Source organism: Scardinius erythrophthalmus, assembly GCF_964197995.2.
Source record: "Scardinius erythrophthalmus genome assembly, chromosome: 20".
Classification (NCBI taxonomy): domain Eukaryota; kingdom Metazoa; phylum Chordata; class Actinopteri; order Cypriniformes; family Leuciscidae; genus Scardinius; species Scardinius erythrophthalmus.
In genome coordinates this window covers 9,274,790-9,299,956 of record NC_138240.1, presented here as the reverse complement: position 1 = coordinate 9,299,956, position 25,167 = coordinate 9,274,790, and the positions used below count along the sequence as shown (strand labels likewise).

At 38.6% G+C, this 25,167-nt stretch overlaps 1 protein-coding gene across 2 annotated transcripts in view; it reads left to right on the top strand.

The window, feature by feature from the left end:
• The window catches only part of faf1 (Fas (TNFRSF6) associated factor 1), a 76,916-nt gene extending 52,246 nt beyond the window's left edge, over positions 1–24,670 (top strand). For both annotated transcript variants that reach the window (XM_081349406.1, XM_081349405.1), the window contains exons 13-19: positions 2,233–2,387; positions 6,493–6,629; positions 6,958–7,046; positions 11,723–11,803; positions 12,303–12,380; positions 15,150–15,365; positions 23,877–24,670. In XM_081349406.1, coding sequence (XP_081205532.1) covers positions 2,233–2,387; positions 6,493–6,629; positions 6,958–7,046; positions 11,723–11,803; positions 12,303–12,380; positions 15,150–15,365; positions 23,877–23,960 — 840 coding nt within the window. In that variant the 3' untranslated portion in view covers positions 23,961–24,670. The remainder of the gene's footprint in view (positions 1–2,232; positions 2,388–6,492; positions 6,630–6,957; positions 7,047–11,722; positions 11,804–12,302; positions 12,381–15,149; positions 15,366–23,876) is intronic.
• The last annotated feature ends 497 nt before the right edge of the window (positions 24,671–25,167 follow it).

Below are 25,167 nucleotides of genomic sequence, written 5' to 3'. Positions count from 1 at the left end.
CATTGTTTCATTTTAAAATCCGTTTTACGTGCCAAAATGTCATCAATGCTTGATGTGAATAGGCCTTCAATTAGCAGGTAAACACACTTTGTCTTTGTGTTCTACTACAACACTGACTCACATGTCCAAAGTTAGCCTGGGAATTCCTCACTTTCTGACAACTGTGTGAAAGCTAGTGCTGTCCCACTCACATGACAGATCAGCTTTCTCTTTCCCTCTACCCACCTCCCTCTCTGTCCTCTTCTCCCATGTTCCTCTCCCTTTCCTCTTCGCCATTTCAGGGATTCTTGTCCCGAGCAGGTGGGGGACGAGTTGAGTTGACAGAAAGAGCTTTTGGGTCAGTTTCTTCCCCAGAACAGACCCAGTAATTTGGACTGAGTGCTAATTTCTGCAGGCTAAGAAAAGCCCAACAAAACAAAGGGAAAGAAAGGAAGAGAAAACAATGGGATGAAAGTAGAGAGGAAGGACTGTGGGTAATGGAGGGGCGTGGAATGAGGGAGCTGACCAAAGACTGTTATTAGCGAGAGTAGCTTCTCCCCACCTCTTCAATGAAATCTTAGAGGCCTCAAAAGGTCAAAACGTTTTCGCAGCTTGGAGCGAATACGCTCAGTTAGTGCTGAAACGGCCACGTCGGTTTTAGGACGGACCGCAAGAGAGGAGTGGAAAAAGTTCATGTCTCGTTTTCATCCACCCCCCTTTCAGTTTTTGATGGGTAAAATCTCTCCAGGTCCCATTTGCTTGTCTACCCAGCGTGAGTGTTTAATCTTTTCATGGCCTTGAATTGGACCGGTGAAAGAGGCCTGAGCTCTCTCCCGCCAGGGGCCATGCGGCTCATTCGAGAGCTTTAATCACTGTGCAAACACAGCAGCGCTCCTTCAGTCCTCCATCCATACACACCTCCATAGAGCCCAACTTTCTCTCCTCCGTTGTCGCCCTACTTTGCTTCTCTCCCCACTTTGCTTTCTGTTTTTCCTCCGTCAGGCTGTCGAGAAATCCCTCCTGCTGCATTCGACGAACTGTCGGGGGTCAGAGCTGTAGGAAATGTTCAGAGTTGTTCTGTAATTCGGTGGATTTTATTCCCCTGCCTTGTCTGGCAAAACCTTTCATGTTTGTGGTGGTGTGCTTATTTTTTTTTTTTTTAATTAGTTGTTGGGTTATGCGAACAAGCGCCATACATCTGACGGTGTAAATATCTGTGGATTTGGATGTGCTTCGACATCAGCGGCGCCTTTCTGTGCTAACCTGCGACGATGGAAGGAGGGCACTGGCATTTGATGCAAAACAAATAAAGCGATTTGTTCGTTTTTCAGAGAAAGTTTGATTTATCCTGCATCAGTTTGATTTGGTTTGGGTGTTTGCTTTGCTCAGGGATTGCAGGGAGGGCACTCACTGTCGTCTTCTGCTCGTTTCACCCTGGTGAAGCATTAGTGCCCTTAAAGCTCTCAGAAAGCCTGATGGTGAATCATGAAATAAGGGTGGATCAGTGAGCCAGGATTAGATGGGTTCTGGCTTCATAGATAGTGAAATGACCATTGAGGCTTCAGTTTTCATGCTGGGTGAATGTCTTCCTTTAAATTCTTTGCAACTATTTGAAGGATTGAGAAAATGAGATTTTAAACTTTTGGATCTGTTAACAGTTCTCAAGTGTGCATTCTTCCGCTGATATGAATTGATAACCAAGCTAAAATACTCTGACAGTGTTTCCTGCACTGCTAGTCAACTATTGCAGTGCACCAATATTGAATCTCATACTACATTTTGTTGTGTCAAGCTAAAGATTATGAATAAATACAAGTATAATGTGGTCAAAAGTTTACATACATTAAAATTATTATTTTTTGCATATTCTGAAGGGCATACACCAATTAAACTGAATACATTCATATTTATATCATTTTAAAACATTAAAATATTTTTATATATAATATTCTATATTATGTTAATTATATTATTATATACTTCTGTGCCACATTTAAAAGTCTTTGTAAGAACCTTTTTGAAATAATTTTATAAAATTTGTTTTATCTGTTTAGATATAAACTGCTGTTGGCAGCAAATACAATAAGAATTACTTTTCTGATTTCCAAATATTTCTTCTTCCAAAGTACTCAATAATTATTAATAGAATTGTTAAGGAACCACAGTCATTAAGAATCTAGAACTAGAATCTTAATCCATATTAAGATTCTACCTATCTCTAACTGTTTGTATATGTGTGTTTCTGTTGTTCAGAGAAAACTGCTGGCCATCTACCTCCACAACGACGAGAGTGTCCTCAGTAACGTGTTTTGCTCTCAGATGATGTGTGCGGACTCCATAGTGTCATATCTCAGCCAGAACTTCATCACATGGGCCTGGGACGTTTCTAAGGAAGCTAATAAAGCCAGGTAGCACTTTCATTTCTCTCATCGCATGCACTTACAATGGCTGTCAAACCTTACAGAATGGTGTGGATCGGAAGCATTTTCACACTCAAAATGGATGATCTCTTAATGAGAGGCATTCCTCCCTTCCCCCTCTCTCCTCTCCTGACTCTCTCCTCATAGAATGCTTTAACAAAAGATGTCGTGTTTGCTCACTGAGGCCCCGGTAGGGCAATCTGCACTAATCTGCCCCACTAAAGGGTCAGTTAGACACACAGCCATCATAGAGCACACTCCTCAGAATGTCTTCATTTCAGGACGCCTGTTACGGAGGTGACGAGGGTTTTACGTTTTGGTTTTGGTCAATTGCAACTTTTTGGCCCTCAGAGATAAGAGAAACATACACCTAATGTAGTATTAAGATCGAGGGGAAAAAAACTATCCTGCCCTGTTTCAAAAGTGCTTGTTTCCAAGACTCTCAGTAAACTGTGCGAAGATGTTTCCCCGATTGCTTCATGTGCAAACGAAGCGAGCAAAATGAAGATGGAAGGCCAAAAAAGGAAATAAACAGAGAGAAAGAAGGAGAAGCTGGTCAGGCAGCAGATGGATTCTTGATTGGTCCCAGCAGGCTTTGCTTCTGAGCAGGCCTCTACTTTTCCTTCCAGTAGGCTTCACCCTAAAGGCCTCCCTCTGGAGCGGACAGAGAGAGAAAGACCAGCCAGTGACCTGCTTCTGCAGGGGCTCCTTCAGTCCGGCCCGGCCTCTATACCCCTCTCCCTCCCTTTCTGCTTTTTGCCCCAGCTGAGCCTTTCTACCACAGATTAAAGGCGGGCAACATCTGGGGCTATTCATAATGCCAACAGAGACACACACACACACACACACACACACACAAAATCCCACATCCTTATACCCTGACATACTCATACACACATACACACCACACCGTATTCTCACGCTCCAGAGCCAGGCCTAACTGATTGTGGATGGTGACTGGCAGTGTTTTTCAATGCTACCTCTGTGAATGAAGCCTGTGAATCGCTAAGCGCTGACACCGATCACATAGACTCTCAGCATAATTGTGCATTAATCCAGAGCCCAAATGTAATTAGAGTGAATGTAATTAGCACCCACAGGTGCTACAGGTGCTTTTTGTTGCTGGTATAAGTAAGAGAAAGCTACAGGTCACAATTTGATGGTGCATTCTAGCAGATACGATTCATTCTGGGGTTTTTTTTATCCATTATATCCTGCCGAATCATATTGCTTATTTATTCACAGTGGTGAAAATCAAAGAAGTTGCTATTCATTCTGACAATATTTATATTTAATACTTTTTTTAGAGGTACCCTATATTTTATGTATATAATTTTGTCTGTCAAATAAAAAAGACAAACTTTCTTCATTTGCATATCTTCATATAGAAACTAAATAATAGTATAATAGAATTAGATAATAGTATTTAAAGTGTTATTGTTACTATTAATTATTCTTTTTTTGTGAGTGTTTTGGGGCTTTCTGCCTTTATTTAAGAGCACAACTGAGAAGAGACAGGAAGCCGGACAGGAGTTGGAGCTGGAAAGAGCCACTAACCGGGAGTCGAACTCGGTCACCCAAAGCACTGTTGAACTATGTTTCTCACTGTCAACAATGCTATGTTTTTGACTATTGATAATACATACTGTTAGAGTGTTAAAATATATCCCTAATACAAAGTATACAATTTTGGTGGGTAACTTTTCCTGTTTTGCTACAGACATAAATAATACCTCAAAATCATGTGACTTGTCGGACGAGTGTGCTATTCCCTTTCTAATCAATCAGACTATCAAAGTTTTGCCTTGTCTATGATAAAATGTAAAAAAAAATCTGGTAGACTTTGAGTGAAGACGATGAAAAAAATGTGTTTTCATATGATGTGCCATCAGAAGTATTTAGAAACACCAGGAAAATTCTTTTCATTCTTTTCTATGTTGTTGCCGTGCAATTGTGTCTTTGCATAGTTTTAGTATCATGATCATTTTGATCAAGAAACTTTTTTCTCAGGGAAAGAGCAGTGCACGCCCTGTGGCCCTAGCAGATGGTCTGATACTGTGCCACACCTCTCAGTTCAAGCCATGGGGAAATATTACGGTTCACACACTCGAGTGTGACGTGAGCAAGGGATGAGGAGACGAGAGCTTGTCACTCCAATTATGAAGCCGTCCTTGACGAGATGCTTGAAACACCTGGTGTTACTAACTAGAAAATAAAAAATAACTCCCCCGAGGTCCTTTGAAAACTCTTAACATTCTTCAAGATTTTTTTACGCATCACTGATGTGACAATGAACTACCAACTGCAATGCCTGATGGGACCTCTGGAAACACAAGTGTTATTTGTATGAGGTTTCATTTTTTTGTCAGTGAAGCGGTTCTACAGAATCATCTGTAATACTGCACTACAAGTTACACTGAAGATAGCTGGCCTGTTGTCCTTTTAGTTGGCTATTCATAATGCCAACAGAAACGCACACACACACAATCCCACATCCTTATACCCTGACATACTCATACACACAAACACACCGTATTCTCATGCTGTTAGTTGGCACTCTGTTTTTTTGTAGGTTACCCTAAGTTTATTAATTAGAGCATTATATGGTTCGTGTTAGGTTTTAGGGATGGGCAATACCAAACTTTTTTAATTTGATACAATACCAATACTTTTTGTTACAGTTTTATTATTTCTTAAATAGTTATGTGATTTTTCAAAATAATGTTCACCACACTAAACTACATTTCCTTTCTGCCATTCTCGCTTCTCATACTCATGTGACAGGCCAGCTAAAATAAGTCAGGGGTGTTTTGGCACAAACATAAAAAAAAAAAAGTATTTAAAACATAAGTGATGCAGAAACTCATGTTTTGTATTAATATAATTTTAATATCTAAATATTTATATAAAGATATATTTAAAAGGGACCGCACCAGATTTCTTTTGGAAGTGGACCAAGACCCACCTTTTAAGGTGGTGCGCACCAGGGTTCGGATGACAGCATTCTCGCATTCATACTTATTCAAATGAACCGCACTAACAGAGCGATCGCACCAGGGTTTGTTTTAAACTAACCAAACCTGCCAAGTGTGAACACACCCTGAAAGAACTTTGAGACATTGGTAAACACAACTATGTTTCAAGGGAACTTTTTTCCCCTCCCTTGATTGTCTTCAGAATATAATGCCAGCTTAATGCTTTCTGCTACTGTGCAGTATGTATCGTATACTGCCTACTATTTTATTAATTATATGTGAAATGTAGGGAGTATGAAACCGTAATATGCCACGTTTTGCATTAGTGCAAAATACCCATGTTGTGTGAAAAATATTTTAACTTGACTAACTCTAGAAATGTATCAAATAAGTCAAGAATGAGATAACGGTTGAAATGACCTCTGCTTTATTCATCGCATTGGAAGGTCAGATAGAGTGCTTTTAATTGGGAATACAGTATTCCATGGAAATGGGATTTTATTTCAGAAATTATAGGCAGTATACTGGTCTGAAAATACCTTGAGTCCATAAAGTGCTCGCTCATCTCCTCAGAACCAACTTTTTTTAATAGTTCTCTGATAATAGGGTGAAAATTGATGTGGGAAAAAAAAAATCTCCAATTTCTCTTTTCCGCGCCGGCCATGGCCCCTCACTATAGTGTGTTCCATCTCTCCTCTATTTTACTTTCCAGTTATTAAAGCTGATGTTATTAAAAGAAGAGAGAAGCTAATCTATATTTGCATTTGCTCTATAGCAATTCATTAATATTATGACATTTACTGCGAGCTCTCAGAGTCTGCCTGCTACCCTTTTCCTTCAGCGAAACGTTAATTTAAAGTTCTGTCTTTGTAATGGAATAAGAAATCCTCTCTGCCCTATCAAATTCGGTGTGGCAGGAGCCGAATACTAATTTAAACCAGGGGATTGTTTGGAGAAGAACCATTCTCCGAGCGGAGAGCAGAATTGGTTTTAAAGTCTGTTAATATAATGAGCTGTGTACTCTTATTAAGCTCAGTGATTGTTCAGTGGAGTTCCACTGGCTGTCTGTCCACTGTCCACTCAAATTACTGACTCTCTCTTTCTCTCTCTCTTTCTAGACTACTCACGATGTGTACAAGGCACTTTGGCAGTGTTGTTGCACAGACCATCCGGATGTACAAGACTGACCAGTTCCCATTACTCCTAATTGTCATGGGCAAACGGACATCAAATGAAGTTTTAAATGTCATTCAAGGTAAAATATAAATGAACTTCAAATTAAACTGTACTGTTGGTAGCAGATCTTGCGCAAGGTCTACCAGATCAAAATTGCACAACAGTTCTGATCATTTGAATGTACTTAGTGTTACCAAAAAGTCTGGATGGATGGATATTATAGATAGATAAAGATGGATGGATTCATAATTTGAGGTTGTATTTCTTTTTAGCATTAATGCGTTCATAGTATTCAGTAGTAATCAAGTTTTACATTTTAATATGAACATTACAAGTACAATAAAAATGCTAAATGAAATGACTCCACCCAATCTGATTATTGTTTATTTTCTGTTTGTATGTTGAAGGCAACACGACAGTGGATGAACTTATGATGAGACTCATGGGAGCCATGGAGATCTTCACTGCACAGCAACAAGAAGACATCAAAGATGAGGTGAGACGACACCAGGCACCCACCAGACAGATTATATTGCATTTCATGGTTACTTTTATGGGTAGAGATGTAATTTTTAATGACCAATGAGTTCCCTTCATATGAAGCTGTTTACGGCATCATTAGCACACTTCAAATGCGAAAGTAGACAACTTAATTATGTTGCTTCCTTAGATGCTTTGTTTGAACAAATTCTGAGGTATCACTTCATGTATCTTTCGTGGAGCAATCAATCCCGTGATTCATTGTGACAAACTCAGTGAAAATATAAACTTGGTACTTTCAAAAAGTAATCCAATTATGCGATGCACGTTACTTGTAGTGCACTACACTAGACACTGATGAGCACAAAGAGGTGCTTTTTTTATTAGGCAGATTAGGTCATATTTTTAGGCCACAAAAAAGGGGCATGTTGGGACAAATGACCACTCATTGTCTGACTCATACAAATCGCCCTGCCACACAGGGGTAAGAATAGACACTCCGCCTGCGTCTGTGTGTTTGTCTGGGTTTCAGACAAACTGTGGAAGCAAAAGCACAATTCGCTGGCTGTGTAATGTAAGCTTGCGGGGGCCTGTGCTTATGGAGTCGACACAAAGCTGGCAGGATGCAAGCTCAGTGTGTCATGTCTGCATGCGGTATGTGATTGTTTAAATCAGTGCTAGGTCTGCAAACAAACGCATTTACAAAGAGCTGAAACAAAATGTGTCCATCTGTTCAAATGAATTGAAAATGTAATAATATGCTGTTATACTCCGTTTTTAGCATGAATTACATTGGCATATCTGAGACTTAGAGTTTATTCTAAATCTGTATCTCTGTATGCCTTATTGCAAATTTCAAGAGGACATTAAGTTCCTAACTAATTAAAAACACTAATTATTAATGTTTTTGTTACAAGCCACATTCTCATGACAGATCTGTCCATACTTGCTATGAGTTGAGCTAATTAGTCATCTATCCTCACCTGTGTGTGTTAAATGTTTGTGTCTGTGGTTTGGTGGGAAATATTCAGACAGCAAACACAGGTTACTGTCCCCCTGAGGCACATTGATTAAGTGATTTGATAAGTCATGACATTTCTTGCCTCGTCCCAGCATTCTCCTGTTCTGTTCACACCCCTGCGTGACATGCTTTAAATGATTGTCAATTGCAAAAAGAAACAGAAAATATTGATGCTATGTCATCATAAGTGTCGTAGACCTTGCCATTGTCTCAGTGTGAGAACACTTCTGCTAGACTCAAGGTGTTTCATTCAATCTCCTCCTGCTATTAGTCTGTTTTCTCGGCTCAGTGAGTAAGTTCCGTTAAAAACGTTATTTTCGATTTGTATCTGTTCCATTAGATCCATTAGGCTGTGAAATTTCTGCTTCCCTCAGTCAGAGCGCTTGAATAACTCTGACACGTTGATGGATTTCTGCTGGAAGCTCCTTGACGGTTTGCTCCTCGTGGCAATTAATGGCTGTAATATTTTTGGCTGTGAAGAAAATGTGATGTGAATGGACACAACCAGGGATTCAGGGTTATTGAGGGTGCCAGAGGAAATGCAAAGGAGATATTTTCACTCTGTAGTTTGGCCTTTAGCTTGCGAGACAAGATTTTCTTTCATTTTCTGCTCACTGAAAAACATTATTTGGGGGAGAAAGTAGTTAAAGAAGTAGTTCACCCAACAAATGTAAATAATTATTTACATACTAAGGTTGGGTTTCAGTACACATTTAAATTTTGATTCAACAGCTCTCTTCTCCGTTTCAATTCAATTTATTTTGAGTGAATCAGACTACACTTGTTGCACTGTATATTTCTGATTCAATAAAGTAAATATTTCTGATTCAACAAAAAGAACCAGTTCATAGAAGTCATTTGTTTGTGAATTGGACTAAACTGGTGGCACTAAATGTTTTGGATTCAACAAAAAGAGCTGGTTCATAAAAAGTCATTTCACTGGTTTGCGGTAAATGTTTTGGATTTACTAAAAAGAACCAGTTCATAAGAGTCATTTGTTAGTGAATTGGACTAGTTGCACTGAATATTCTTGATTCACTAAAATTATCTGTTTCATAAAAGACATTTGTTCATGAACTGGACTTCACTGGTTGCGCTGAATGTTTGGATTCACTAAAAAGAAAACATCGGTTGCCCAGTTAAATCAGATTATGAAAGGCTTTGAATGGATAAAGTATTGTAGCATTGAAAAATGTAGTTTTAAATCGAATGTGTTCATTTAAGTGCAGCTGTGAACTGCTGGTGATCATTTCAAATCATGCGTGTGATACTCGAATCCAAACCCTTTGTTAACCTTGTGTTTGGACACAAATGAGTGAGCCACCTTAGAAATGTGTGCGATTGTTTGAAAGCATTTGTTGTTGTGCCACCACTAACAGCCTGCCATTTGAGGCAGTTTAGGATTGCCCTTTAAAGTTCTTAGCCGAAATGTCCCTGAGTGTGTGTCATACCTGCCCCATACAGTCAGGTTACTCATGGTGACCTGTGTGTCTGTCCCTCTGTATGGACAGACATACACCCCCTATATACACTGTCTGGATCAAAAGACAAACTCAGACAGCACACACTCATCCACCAAGATCACACCAGCATTCCTCTGTGTGTGTAAGTGACATGACCTGGGGTTGTGCAGTCAGGGGTAAAGTAGTTATCCGCTTGCTCCATCAGCTCCAGTACAGGTCCCGGCACTGACTTCACTGTATGCAGAGTGTTCTAGAGAGAGAAAAACATGGCAGAGTTTCTCACTCTTTGCTCACCCCGTTTTATTTTATTTTTTCACCTTAGACTTTTTCTTTTTCATTTTGACAGCATTAAAAGAATGTTTTATGTAGAAGGATGGCAATGGAGTAAACAGATAATCAAATTGGACTAATTAATTTGAACAGTTCGGCCATTAACTTGAAAATAAATAAATAGTTGTAATAGATTGTGTTCTGTGTGACATTGTAAAGCACATTGGTCAACTTGTGTTGTTTTAATTGTGCTATTAAAAGTCGATGTTGCTATAGATATGCCTTTTTTTATTTTAAATAGCCTTTTGCTTGCATCACAGCCAAGAACTATAATTTACTACTCGCTGTTAGTAGTTAGAGGCATCATAGAAATAATTGTAATAAATTATGACATTTTTGGTCCGAAAAGAGACTGACTGCAAATTTGTCTGTAAATGTGTATACCAACATGATGACCAGTCATGGCACTTTTTTTATTTGTTTGTTTTGCTCTGCTCCGCTTTGCTTTGCTTCATTTTGGGTTTGGTTTGGGTTTTTTTTTTTTTTTGGGGGGGGGGGGGGAGACTTATGAAGACTTATGAAGACTTCTTTCATAAGTCTGTTTTTGTAATTTCATCAGTCCAGTAAGCCATGAGAGGCCATTACTTTTTTTTAAACCATGATTAAGAGGTTTTTAGTGACATGCCTTGTTGCATCTAACAATACTCCTTATCTATAGCAAAATCAGTGTAAAGTGCAGCCTCTCATGACTAATTGCTTTATTATAGCAGTGGCTTTTGAAAGTGCTTTTGAAAGGTTTTGCCTTTTACGAGCAACAGATTAGGCATTTTTTCAAAAGGACACAGTGTGTTCGGAAAAGTCAGTGTGTTTGTTCTTATTTCCAGCCCTCAGATAAAAGATCCAGTTGTTTGTAATCCTGATTCACCTGAATTGTTTCAGTGTTACGACATTACAAATAGAGACCCACACACACACATCAGCCCACAAACTCTTCCTATACCACAACATGGTTTCCACACAATTTTACATCTCGTCTGAATAGAATTTGAGGATGTATCTCTCCTTTGATCAGCCTCTGTGCTCCATCCCGTCTTTCTCTCCTCTATCCTTCCTTTTCTTCTCCTCTGCTCTGTGTAGTCACAACTCTTTCACATTTCCACACAAAGTCCAGCCAGGAGAAAAGACCCTTAGTCTTAAAAGCGGCCGCAGACAATCGCACGAGCCTGACTGCACAAAAGCAACAGTAGTTATTCACAGTCGTCAGCCTCAGCAGGTAGACCTGCAGCTGGGTCTTAACAAACAGGATACACACACACACAAACGCACACACTCACAAGAATAAAAGAGCCCTTCCATTGTATGTAGAGGAACTCCACACATTCACTTCTATAAGATACTCTTTCAGTCGTCCCCAGTTAGTGTGTCCGACAATACAATAGAATTCAGTATGTGGCCATTACTGCTGACAATGATGAGGAACCATCTCATACGTCAAAGATCCAGTGGGATTGTTATCTGCTATCTGGATAGACTCTCTTATTGGCTATCTGGTAAAGGATGTAGATAATAGACTATATAGTGGGGTCCAAAAGTCTGAGACAACTACAAAAATGCCCCTTTCCTCCAATAGAGCAAAATTCTACCGCTCCACAAAAAAAACAATTTATTCAATTTTAACCTTGGTATTTTTTTACTTTACTTTTCTTTCTTTTTTTTTTTACTTATTAATTCTATGTCTTCAATGTTGCAAAATCATTTTTATTTGTTTATTTTCAAGTTTAAATTAATTTTTAAAGGGCTTAATCCCAGCTTAATATCAGATATGTGGTCTCAGATAAGAGATTCTACTCTTTATAAAATATAAATATGAATATTATGTTCATATTTAGAAATTAAACATTGTTTTTGCTATTTTAACCACTTGTACTTTTCTTTCAGGATGAACGTGAAGCCAGAGAACTGGTCAAGAGAGAACAGGATGAAGCTTATCGTTTGTCTCTGGAGGCTGATCGTAAAAAGGTTTGGCAAGATTTCACATTTTCTATTATTATTATTATTAGGGCTTCATACATGAAGTGCTAGAAACTGTATTGTTTTTGCTGTGAATATTTATTTGCTGTAAATATTTGAAGACTTCAGATGCAAAAACCTCTAAGCCCTTCTGACATTTTTCTTTTAAATTAGCATTTTTATCAGGCTCCTTTGTTTTGGTTCAGTAATTTTACTTAAATGGCAATGAAAAGTTTATTAGTCAGTTATTAAAAATGCCTTATTTTCAAAAATGTCACTGATAAGAGTGACATTTAAAACATAAAAATGCTAATTTAAAAGAAGAATGTCAGACAGACTTGCATCCTAAGTCTTAATATATTTATTTATTAATTTTACTTTTGAATGATAGTGAAATAAAAAGCTGCTGAATGATTTTGTGAATTTCTTATGTGAGTTACTTTAGTATGGTACGTTGCTAGTGAATTTGATATTATATATATTTTTTTAAATGTTGCCATTCTTACAGAGAGAAGCTCAAGAGCGAGAAGAGGCGGAGCAAGTTCGTCAGGAGCGAATCAAAAAAGAGCAGGAGGAGGAACGAGAGGTGAGGTTTGCTTCCAATTTCACCAGTTTGGTTTCAACAACCCAGTTTATATGACAAATGCAAAGGATGATGCAAAGAAAAGCTGACAATAACCTTAAATAATTCACCTTTAAAGTGGCGTGACACAAGCCATGTAATCATGATTCTTTCCTATCTGGAATTCTCAGAAATATACTAGTTTCCTTGTTATTTTCTACGTAGATCCCAGTGAAGCTTTGTTTGACTGCAATATATGACTGATTTCCTGCATTGTGTTACTATTTCTTTGCGTTGCATATCAGTTCCAGTTAATGCTTTTAAAAACGTCTTAAATCTTTCTCATCCAGTGAAGCAGAAAATATGAACACAAAAATGACACTGATGCTTAATGCTTAAATTGAAACCTGCCAATTTCACTCACGTTGACATTTAATGTTTCTGGATATTCCAAACATGCCTCTTAAATAGGATTTCATGCCTCATAAGCCGACAAATAGCAGTGACAGTCATAAAGCTTCATGTCCTGTCATAACCGCTCTTATCAAACACAGTTTACATTGTTACACAAATCACATACATATTTGCGATCCTCCCCCGTACCGTGTTTGCGCTGTTGTCCTGTATATGAGCTGTACAAAACGACAGGTGCACGTCCAAGCACTGTGACACGCTGACAAAGACAGCCTCAAAAAGTGTCACGGAAAGTTAATTCTCACCTGTAGATGTAGGAGTGAGCAAATATACCTGTTCCCTATCAGCTGATCAGCAGAATACAATACCACTGTATTAACATTCAAATGTATTACAGATGGTGCTGTCGAAGTGAACCTGTTCATTTACTGTTCAGTTCACTCTTTTTAATAAGATATTTGCTTAGTTAAAAAGCTTGGCAGACCAGCGTCTGTAGATTATCGTCTGTTTATTCAGCAGTAAATACTAACCGGACCAGCTCAGGTGAAACTGCTATATGAGATAATTTGTCACTTTTAGGCTTCAACAAAAGCATGTAATTAGTTCAATCTCCTATTGCCATGGTACCATTCATGTCAGGACGTTGTGTGTAGGCTACAGTATAGACCTTCAAACATACGATACCCTACAATAGCATTTAATGAACAAAGCTTTTAATATGAGACATTGTGGGGAGGTAAACAAAAAGACGTCCTGGAGGCGAAGTAATTGTGTCAGGTCTGTTTTCAGCCGTGTGTGTGTGTGTGTGTGTGTGTGTGTGTGAGAGAGAGAGAGCTGTTAACTCAGCAGTGGCCTTGTGTTTTAATGAGAGCAGGGTCTAAAGTTGTTCACCTGCTGTCTGTAATGAACCCAAGGGGAGAAGAAGCTTGGTACACACACACACACACACACATTTATACTGATAAAATCACCTGCACTGAAGTCCAAAAGACTGTTATTTATGGTTTTTCCCCTCCCATGCTCGTCTGTGAAACGTCACGCCTTTGGATGTGAATCTCCAAGCTGTGAAACGGGTGAGAGGTCAACTGTTAAGTTTCGTGACATCTCGATGATGTTTGGATTCACACACAATCGTAATTAACCCCTTGTTATTGAAGTGATAGATTAGATTTAAACCGCGTACATTCATTCCATGCGATTCTCATCAGCTGTTACGGTTTGACCATATGTGCGTGTATGTGTACGGATGTGCCATTTCTTTTTGTGCATCATTTTTGCGACTTTGTGTGTGTGTGTGTGTAAACAAGGCGGTAAGATGCTCTCCACCTGGAGTCTGTCCAAGCACGCGCTCACACTCGCACACGCCCAAACCACAGCACCTCGGTGGGTCCGTGGCGACAATGAGCCCACTGGAGGGAAACAATCAGCAGAAGTGTATAGAGAAGAAGAGAGGGGAAATGCTCTGTGATTTGGACTCTTTTGTGACCCAGACAGCGCATGAAAGGCCGAGGGGGAGTGGTGATGTCATTATTCTCTGCCGTCAGGTGCTACACACATGCACACACACTCTGTTTGTTTAGCGCAGTGAAAAGGATGCTCCTTAGTGCCCTTTGTGCACAGGGACCAGGAAACACACAGATTCGTACGTGCACACATACATCCTGAGCAGGGCTGGGGAGAGACGCCGTTCGGCCCCCAGAGGGCTTTTTACACGCGGCCCCTACCTAAGGGAGCAGGGTCGGCACGCGCTCGCACAAGCCACCTGCTGCTAATGAGCTACTGTTGTACACTTTGATGAAATATAATTGCATTATGGTGTGTAAATAAAGCCTGCGTGTTTTGTCACAGCATATGCTGCCCAGTGTCACAACAGGAACAACAAGCTGGAGTTGAAAAGCCCAGAGGAGCGGCAGGTCGTGCTCTGTGTCACTAGAGACGCCGCAATTCTCTCATCTCTCATCTCTCTCTCTTGCTTTCGCTCTCGTTCTCTTTCAATGTGTATGCGACTTCTCACTGTTTCCCTCCCCATCCCTCGCTTTAGACTCATTTTGTGTTTTTTTTTTTTTTTTTTTTACTGTGTGATATTTCTATGACGTACAAAATGGAAAGAGAAGTGTGTTGTGTTGTCTTTAGTGGCACGATCAAGCTGTGAAGGAGTGCTAAATTTAGGACCTTTGACGCACGACTTGCATGGTTTTTTCATAAGATCCGTGCAGATGTATTTAATGTGCTACAATGATGTGGTTTTATGGCCATTCAGCATTCAGTGAGCTATAAATCTCCAGATTCAAAACATAACTGTTATGAATTATGGTTAGTTCATGAGATACATCTTGATTGTTTTTCTGTAATGCTACTGTTTTGCCTTCCCTTGCGCAGGCTATCCGTCTCTCATTGGAGCAGGCCCTGCCACCAGAGCCCAAAGAGGAGGGCGAAGAGCCAATCAGCAAGCTGCGCATCCGGACGCCAAGCGGCGAGTTTTTGGAAAGGCGGTTCCTGGGTAGCTGTAAACTCCAGGTCCTCTTCGACTTTGTCGCTTCAAAGGGCTACCCATCTGACGAGTTCAAATTGCTCACCACTTTTCCTCGCAGAAATGTGAGTTCACACATGCACACAAACATTTAGATTTATATAGTTTTCAAATAAACTTCTTATAATTTCAATTTATTTTGGCTCTAAAATATACCTTAACCTTAAAATAAAACTTTTTTATATGTACTATTTATTTGTATTGTATATACACACACAAGCACCTTCAAATAAATGTAATAATCAATAGGATAATAAATAATAATATATAGGCTATATGATTAGTCGTGATTATTGTAGCCACAGCTATTATCCATGCAAGTACAGAAGTGCACACACATTTCTGACTCCTTCCGGTTCAATATATTTTCTGTGGGCATCTTTCCCCATGCTGGAACATGACTGATATTAGTCTAGAGCCCCACTGATGGTGAATATCTTTTAATTCCTGTCCATCTGCGGTGCACTAATAACTGTGTGTGTGCGTGCGCGCAAAGAGTGTGTGTGTGAGTGTTACAGCCCAGCAGGAAAAATAGAGTGTATAATTGGCTAGTTAATCCCAGCGTGTGGCAGAAGTTTGTTGCTCATCTTAGTCCGTGTGTGTGTGTGAGTGAGTGTGTACTGTACAAGTCCACAGATAGTCACACACCTGCACATTAATTAAAAGCCATGCGTGGTTAATTAGTATTTCTTTTCCTCTTGTGTATTTTATGTTTTTTTTTTTTTTTTTTACATCTATCCACAAGTGCATGCATAATATACAGAATATTAATTGCGGTCCTTCAGAAGAAGAAAGGTGCACTGGCTACTTCGGATACAGTCAGCAGTTCTCTGTTCTGTGTGTGTGTTTGTGCACTCTACAGCAGGTAGATAACAAGCGCTGCTCTTAACGACCTGACTAATTAACAGCATGGAAACAGAAATGGGCTTTCCATTAATCAAGAGATGTGTGCAGGCCTGCCCAGACAGCATGTCATCCAAACCCTTTGGGGATGAGCGCTAAGGCCCCCCAACAAACGCACACTTTTACACACAAACACAAAGTGACTTTATAACCCACATAAAAACTCAACATCCGCCTTAAACACTTGTTCTCGGTCAGCCTCACACCCAACAAACACCATTTCACACGTTGCATTGCATTTATTCACAGTCTCTGTTTGGAAACCAAAAGAGAATCGAGTTGCGCGTTTCTGCTGAGGGTGAAATGTGTATCCAGCAAAAGGAGGGAAGCGAAAGCAGGAAAAACAGGCTGTGTTTGTGACTGTGACTACAGTGCTTGAGTTTAATCCTCTCTCTCTTTCTCTCTCTCTCTGCCTCTTCTAATTAAAATCATCTCTGCCACAGACTCTCTCTATCCCTCCCACAGGATTAGGCCATGAGCACTATTGCATTTGTAATTCTGCACAAATGTTTAAACTTCATCTCTCTCTCTTTTTTTCTTCCCCCCCCCCCCCCTCCTCCTCCTCCTCTTCATCTCCGCATCCAAAACCAAGATAATTGCCAGCAATAAGAGAGTGATTAAACAGAGGAGTTTAGAAAGCGAGAGATGGAAAAGTGTCTGAAGGCTTTTGTTTCATTTGCGGCCTGCGAGGGTTGTGTTTGTCAGTTTGTTTGTTCTTTTCTTCCCTTTGATGGACAGATCCAATGCACCTGCACTCTTCTGAACGAGAGTGTGAGGAAGGATTAGAAAGCAGCCTCAGGATTCCCTTTCTATTCATAACACTCATTAATGTCATGGCACAGTCACATCTCCACTCACACCAGCGCTTAGAGGACCTCCAATCATCTGATGAGCCTGATTTCTATTCCGTTGTTTTTGTTTTGTTTTTTTGTTTTTAAGTTATCCAACTCAGGATACATGAAGGACATCTCTTGGGCGAGTAACTTAATCTTGTGTGTGTTGCGTGTCGAACAGTGTTTCTCAAATGGTGGGGTGAGACTCAAAAATGAATCACAGGTCTGTTCTGAATAGAGAAAACTATGCTAAATGCAAATAATAATAATAAAATTAAACAAATAAAAAAATAAAATAAAAATAAACTATATGAAAGGAGTAAGCTTTATATAAAAAACATTACTGGCTTTATAGTTTTATTTTTACAATATAATTGAAAATAAATATTTTTTCTTATATATATATATATATATATATATATATATATATATATATATATATATATATATATATATATATATATATATTGAACTTATGAAAACAATATACTGAAATCCTATTTATTTATTTTTATTTATAAAGCACACTTGAATACAACAACAGTTGCCTAATCACCTAATCGGGATTAAAAGCCCCAGATTTTTAACTGAGTTTTAAAAATGGATATTGTTGGAGCCTTTCAGATATGCAAAGGTAATATGTTCCACAGTTTAGGTGCAGCGACTGAAAAAGCCAGATCACCCCTAAGTTTCAGTCTGGATCTGGTAATCCAATAATTAAATATAAAATTAAAAGTGAGCTGCAGCCTTTGTAAAAGAGAAGTAATCATTATGATATGTATAAGATTTACTTATTTCAATTTAGTGTATTATTTACATAATTGGGGCATTGTGTGTGTAATTCTATATAATTCTATATAATTATATATGCGTGTATATATATGTGTGTGTGTGTATGTGTATATATGTATGTATATATATATATATATATATATATATATATATATATATATATATATATATATATATATACATATACATATATATATACAACACACTAAAATGTAATAAATACATTAAAATTATATATATATATACACACACATATACATATATACAAATATATATAAATATATATATATATATATATATATATATATATATTACATGTATAATATTTAGTTATCGGATTTTAGTAGTATTTTTTATGTTGGTCCATCATGTGACGTCCAAAATCTGGGTTCTGAAGAAAAAACAGTTGAAAACCAATACTTCTCTGTTTCTTTCAACCCGTAGAGAGCCATTTGGATGTGTGGTTTCACATCTCTTACGTCAGCGCCTGGCCTGTCTGCATTTACGTTGGCTTCTTGCCTTTAGACCCCCCCTTAGCATCCCATGGTCATTCTAAAGACAAGCATGGAGCCAGAACTGACTTCTCCCCAGAGGTGGGAACAGTCCCCCCCTCCATCTCCGTCTCCAGCCCTTAGCAGAGTCTTTCTCCAACACTGCGAACGCTAACGCCCTCACCGCTCCTACAGGCAGATAATGATCTCCCACCGCTTTCCTAATTGGCCAAATAAACACTCTACAACACAGCGCTAACACAGACCTGGCTATTGGGTTTTAATTAATGGTGGAGAACCCTAAATGGCTTCATTAGAACTGCGTTGTTTCAGCTGTATTTTTTCTTTCTTTCTTTTTTTGTTGGTTTGTTTTTTTTTCCTTTTCTTTTTTCCTTCTGTTTGGAAAACCACATCTCGCGTGTCTGGTCTTTATTTTCCTTCTCTCTTAGCCGCTTATTGCAGGTCCTTTTATTAGCGCTAATGAACAGCAATATTTATTTGCCTGGCTTTTAAAGTGGAGGTCTTCAGTTTAAACAAGTCTCGTTCAGCTTATTACTAATTTGCTTTAAATGTTTTGACTGCGTGATTCGGAAGCCAGACCTTAAAACCTGTTCTTAATTTATAATAATGCCTATAGTTGGTTTACTTTGCCTCGGCCTGGTAACATACACCTGCTTTATGATGAAACTCTGTATTGTCATTTTAATGAGTTTTTACTGTGTTATTGATCAGGTTAATCCTTAAGTATACTAATAATGAAATTAATTAAACTAAACTGGCAGCTGCAAGTGACATCAGTAAATCATTCTCTGAGACACTTTATTTTGTTTTCCAGTGAACTCCGTATTAATTCCCTCAGGACTTTTCAAATAGTCTGGTTGTAGAAATGTACACAGTGCAGTCAGTGATGTTCTTTCTTTTTCTTTTTAATCTAAAAGTACTGCTCAAATTACACATGAAAACATATTTACACTAACAGTGCTGGTAAACGTTGCATTCAGCTGCCCGTGTTGTTAATTATTATTTTTCATAGGAATAGAGTAATAGAGTAGCTATTATATGTCCCACAATATGTGTTTGAATTTCAATCCCCACATTTTGCCCTCAGCTGCATAGTTTTTTGAATAGACACTCGAAATTTGAATAGTTTAATTCAGCAAAACTGCATTAAATCGACATTTATAATGACAAAAAAAGACATTTATGATGTTACAGAAGATTTCTATTTCAAATAAATGCTGTTCTTTTGAACTTTCTTCATCAAAGAATTCTGAAAAAATATGTAGCTCTGTTTCACCAAACTATTAAGCAACACAACATTGCTTTCAACATTGATAATATTAAGAAATGTTTTTGAACACCAAATCGGAATATTAGAATTATTTCTGAAGGATCATGTGAAAAATGCAGCTTTGCCATTACAGGAATGAATAACATTTTAAAATATATTAAAATAGAAACCAGTTATTTTAATTTGTAAAATTTCACAAAAAATTACTGTTTTTACTATTATTATTTTTTTTTTAATCAAATAAATGTAGCCTTGGTGAGCATAAGAGCCTTTCTAAAACTTTTTTAAAAAATCATACGACCCCAAACTTTTGATTGGTAGTGTACGTTAAACTCTTTTTTTTCTATTTTTAATTGCTTGTAAACCATTTTGTCCGTTTTATTTTTTTTAATAGGTGTCATGGTCATCGATCCGTTTAGGGCTCAAAAGTCGAGTAGAGGTTTTCGTGGCCCTTTTCCTCTGGTCATCTGGTAGGCTGTCCTGTGTTTGTTTGGTGACTGTGTGGGGCCGTTGAAGATGAGTGTGTTAAAGGTTTAACAGGATTACCTGCCATCAACATCATCAAGGCCCAAAGAAAACAGCCGCCCGGGCCTCTCCTCCATCACACGGCCACTTCTTGCTTTAATAAACCTCTTCAGGATTACGGTGATATGAGTCTCCACACCCTTCAAATGATCTCTTTTCTTCTTCTGTTTACTTTGGAAGTCAGAGAATGTATTGTTCATCAGTGGAGATCACACTACCCGGGCACGTTTGAGTTCATTTGTTCTTAACATCCCCGGTTGGAGAGAAAACGGTGCTCTGCCGGTTGAGGTTGTCAGTCAGGGGGGTTTTAATCGTGCTTTAATTTTATGACTCTGTGTGAGTCTGCGTTTGTGTGTCAGCCGTGGTGTTAGAAGCACCAGCGTTGCACAGAGAAGTCTAATTTAATTTGGAAGGGCCAAAGAGAAGGTTTCTGAAGAAACTAAAAAGCGCTGGGAAAAGAGGGAGGGAGTGAGAGGAAGAAAAAGAGCGAAAGACCAGGAGAGTGGAGGAAAACAACAGCTTTGTTTGTTGACAGATGCTTCTCCTCTTATGGTCTGTTAATTGGATAACAATGTAAACAATCACCCATGGCATCTGTCTCCTGCCATTGGAGTGCCACCTTGTTTCTCTCATTCCCCTTTAAAAGAGAACAGTCATCAACACAAACACGGGTACACATCTGCGCCACCCTAGAACCTCATTTACTTCTACCAGATGATGTGGTGTTATAGCAGGTTTTCAGGTTCATTTCCATTTTAAGTTTTTCTTAAGCGCTCATATGAAAGAAATGGAAGGTATCCTGCTGGGAGCAACGTGTTTTTACAACGCTCTCCCTGGTACGACCCCCTCCTGTGCCCTCAGGTTAGATTGAAAAACAAAAGGCATAAGTCACACGCTAAAGTGAGGTTTGGGGCAACACAGCTAATGTGCTGAAGCGGGTGTGATATCTGTACAACCCCCCCCTTCGAGATGCCAAACCTGACGACAGTGCACTTTCACTTTGAACTTACTGTCATCTACGCATTGCTTGACGTCAGGTGCGTTTTGAGGCCTTTACCTCAAAGCTTTTCATCTTTTGAATGTAAAAAGTGGTTTTTAGACATTGGAATGAATGGTTTTGTATTATGGATCAGAATTCTATCTTTAAAGTAATTGGGTATCATAAATTAACAATGAAAAATTGTTTTGCAGCATTAACTGTCAATTCTAAATACACTACCGTTCATAAGTTTAAGGTCATTACTTTTATGCATTTATTTGATCAAAAGGGACTGGAAAGACACATTGCTACAGAACATTTCTATTTCAAATGAATGCTGATTTGTTTACTTTCTATTCATCAAATAATACGTTTCCATAAAATGACTAAAAAGCAGCACAACCGTTTATCAATGGATGATAATAAGAAATATTTATTGAGCGCCAAATCAGCTTATTAGAATGATTTCTGAAGGATCTTGTTACACTTAACTGGACTAATGATGCTGAAAATTCAGCTTTGCCATCACAGGAATAAATTACATTTGAAAATGTATTAAAATAGAAAACAGGTGTTTTAAATTGTAATAATATTTTACAATATTACTGTTTTTTGTTGTTTTTTATCAAATAAATGCAGCCTTGGTGAGAGACTCACCGACCCCAAATCTTTAACAATTTAGTTGCTGTAAAATGTGTTATTCATGGTTATTTCATGATTCCTAATGCGTTAAAAAAAACCCATTTTAAAGTATTAACCATATGTGAAATGCTGCTGATTACCAGAGAAAATTATGACTTTTAGTTATTCCTCAGTAAGACCTTTTGATATGCCAGTAAGAAACCACCCACAGCACATTAGCAACCACACAGAAACACTAGAATCATCATTTTAATATGTAAAAATCAACTTGGTTCTACATCATTGTGATGAATGATCATATAACGCAGTTCTTTTTTCCATGTATGTTGCATACAACTGTTTTTATTCAGCTTTGTGGTATCCTGCAATGTCCTGTCCACTTTGACTGAAATTACACAATACAGTATGTTAGCTTTATTCTCTGACCCTGTCACCTTCTATCCCAGCTGCTTTCAGCTCTGTGTTTTAATTACAAGCACGGAGAGCTGGAGGGGTCTACGGAGTAGAGAATAGGCCTTAATCAGAGCCCTGTCACCAGGCTGCAGTTAAGCCCCTGTCCCGAGCGCTGTGGCCGTGCGGTGTGCGGACACCCAGGTGTGAGCAAAGGCCCCGTGTAACAGGAGAACGCTCTGCTATTAGCTCACTACAAAGCAGCCATCATCTCCCGCTCTCCTTTTCTCTCCCGGCGCAGGATCGCATGCTGCTTACACAAGCGCTCGTCACTCCTCGTCGTCTGGGAAAATCTCTGAACTGAGATGTGGATGATGGTCGTGTCGTCACAAATGTCAGTTAGTTTGCTGTTAAAAGTGTGGCCAGAGATTACAGTGCTCTTGGATAATGAAGTCAGGACCCTCTCATGGAGATTATTGCTGGCTGATGAGTTCTCACCCAGTCGCTGTGGCACAGCTATTGTGTTTGGTTTGGATCGGTCCATTTGCGATAACAAACAGCAACTATCTCAAAAGGAAACAGGACACGTACCTCACACAGGGACATTATCACATTACGATGTTAACCAATGACATCAGATGGCCAGACCCCACACGTCGCATAGTTTAGGAGGAACGGCCAGACTTAGCCCGCACACCTCATGAACTGTTTGTTAATAGATTACATTCTTAATATTGCACCTTTTTTTTGATTGCTTAAGCATTGGAAAACATCTGAAATACACTTCTTTCTACTTTGTCTCCCCAGTTTTCACAAAAATATTAACAAATCAGCATATTAGAATGATTTCTGAAGGATCATGTGACACTGAAGACTGGAGTAATGATGCTGAAAATACAGCTTTGCCATCACACGAATAAATTACATTTAAATATATTAAAATAAAGATCAGTTTGTTTTACTTATTTTTATGATCTATTAAATGAAGTATGTGAGCATTAGAGACTTTTTTTTTTTTAAACAGTTTCAAAAATCCAACCCCAAACTTTTGAACAGTAGTAAAAATATTTTTTTACATTTTAAGTTATTAAATTAACATCGAACAACAGTATAATTGTTATTGATTAATTAGCATTATACCATGGTCTGGGTGAATACTCGATTCTGATTGGCTGCAGGGTGTCCGTTAAAAAGTGATAATGTACACCTAGGAAAGGCGTCCCGTCAATTTGCCTGATGACAGTTCTAAATGATTGCGCTGGCTCAAACTCACTGATCAACTGCTGCGGTCGGGTCGCTGTGGCCACGTTGCTTGGCAACGCCTGTATACGGGAGATATTAAATAGTGCGCTCGACTTAATAAAAACCCTCACGATTTTTACTCTAAAACACATTAAAGTATTATTAATTGATTAAATATTTCTTTCTTTCGTAAGTGACCATGGTATAAGCGGGTTAATGCCCTTCGAGGTGTCCATTGTCAGGTATTAATGGACTTCGGCGGAGGCAACCGTCCTACCGTCGTCCATTAATACCTGATAATGGACACCTCGTCGGGCATTAACACTTACTTAACTCTGTGCTGTAAATTATAATATTTATTATTGCATAACTAATGTCAAAAAAATCTGACGATATTGATATTGCAAGAAAATGTGCACTTTTTGATCGCTTAAGCATTGAAAATGAAGTGTCTCAAATTGATTTCTTTTTCCTTTGTCTCTCCCCAGATAACGCAGTTAGACCCAGCATGGAATCTGTTGGAGGCTAAACTCTTCCCTCAGGAGACCCTGTTCCTGGAGGCCAAAGAGTAGGACCGATCCGAGACGTCCCAAGGCGAACGAGAAGAATAAGCAAAGAACTTTTAGCATGATGTCCGACCAGACACACACACACACACACACACACACCCACACACACACACACACACACACACACACACACGCACACAAGCCTTCACACACTTTCACACACGGTGCGTTGTATATGAATGCTGAGTGTACATTTTATGCACACGGAGGCCTTCACAAGCACATGGATAAATGATCACTCTCCTCACATAACTGCAGTGTAATGTTTTTTTTTCTCCACCCAAAACGTAAGGTAACTGAAAAAAAAAAAAAAAAAAAAAGCAGAGGTGTGAAATTCTAAAACAGCCAGCCTCACAGACATGGACTTCTCACTATGGCTGCTCTTTAGACTTGTTTTGTGTTGAAATGAGAAAAAAAAATCAATTTAAAAAATGACAAATAAATAAAGGTCATATAAAAAAAAGACATTTCCTGGAGAACGCTGGACCATTTCCTTTCCCAAGGGTCTCAGAGTCCCTGGGTCTCAGCGTGGCTCTGAACGGACCATCATCCCCTCAGAGCCCGGCTTCTTCCTGATACCCAAATTGATGATACTTGGTTTTAATCTCATTTGCTAATGTTTATTTTTCTCCATTTATTTTTCCCTTTTTAAGTTTGATGCTGTATTAGATTTAGGTTGATATACATTATATAAAGGATATATTGAACATGCATGTCTCTTGCCACTCTAAATTTATTTTTACCTTCATGTGTGAATGACTATATTATCATCATCATGGCATCATCAAACCAGCACATGGTCTCGTCCTGCATTTTAATATGCGAGGTAAATTTAAAGGATTCTGATACAGTATTTACTAACCCTCACGTGTCGTTCCAAAGCTGTAGGGCTGTTTTCAAAGAAGAAATTATGAAAAATTGAACTTGGGGCAATCTGAATGGGGACTGGAGCTTCAAAAAGGACAATAAGAGTGGTCTTATGTGACTTATGCGCTATATTACAAGTCTTCTGAAGACATATGTTAGCTGTCAGAGAGAAACAGACAGAAATGCAAGTCGTTTTATCACTTAAACTCTTGGTCAGTTTTTGCGAAAAGTAGCAATGTTCAATTCATGGATCAATGGTTCTTTTGAATGAATTGTCTGATTTTAGTTAATATTGAAAGATCCATTAACGAATTGGACTGAATGACCAGGACAATTCTTGTTC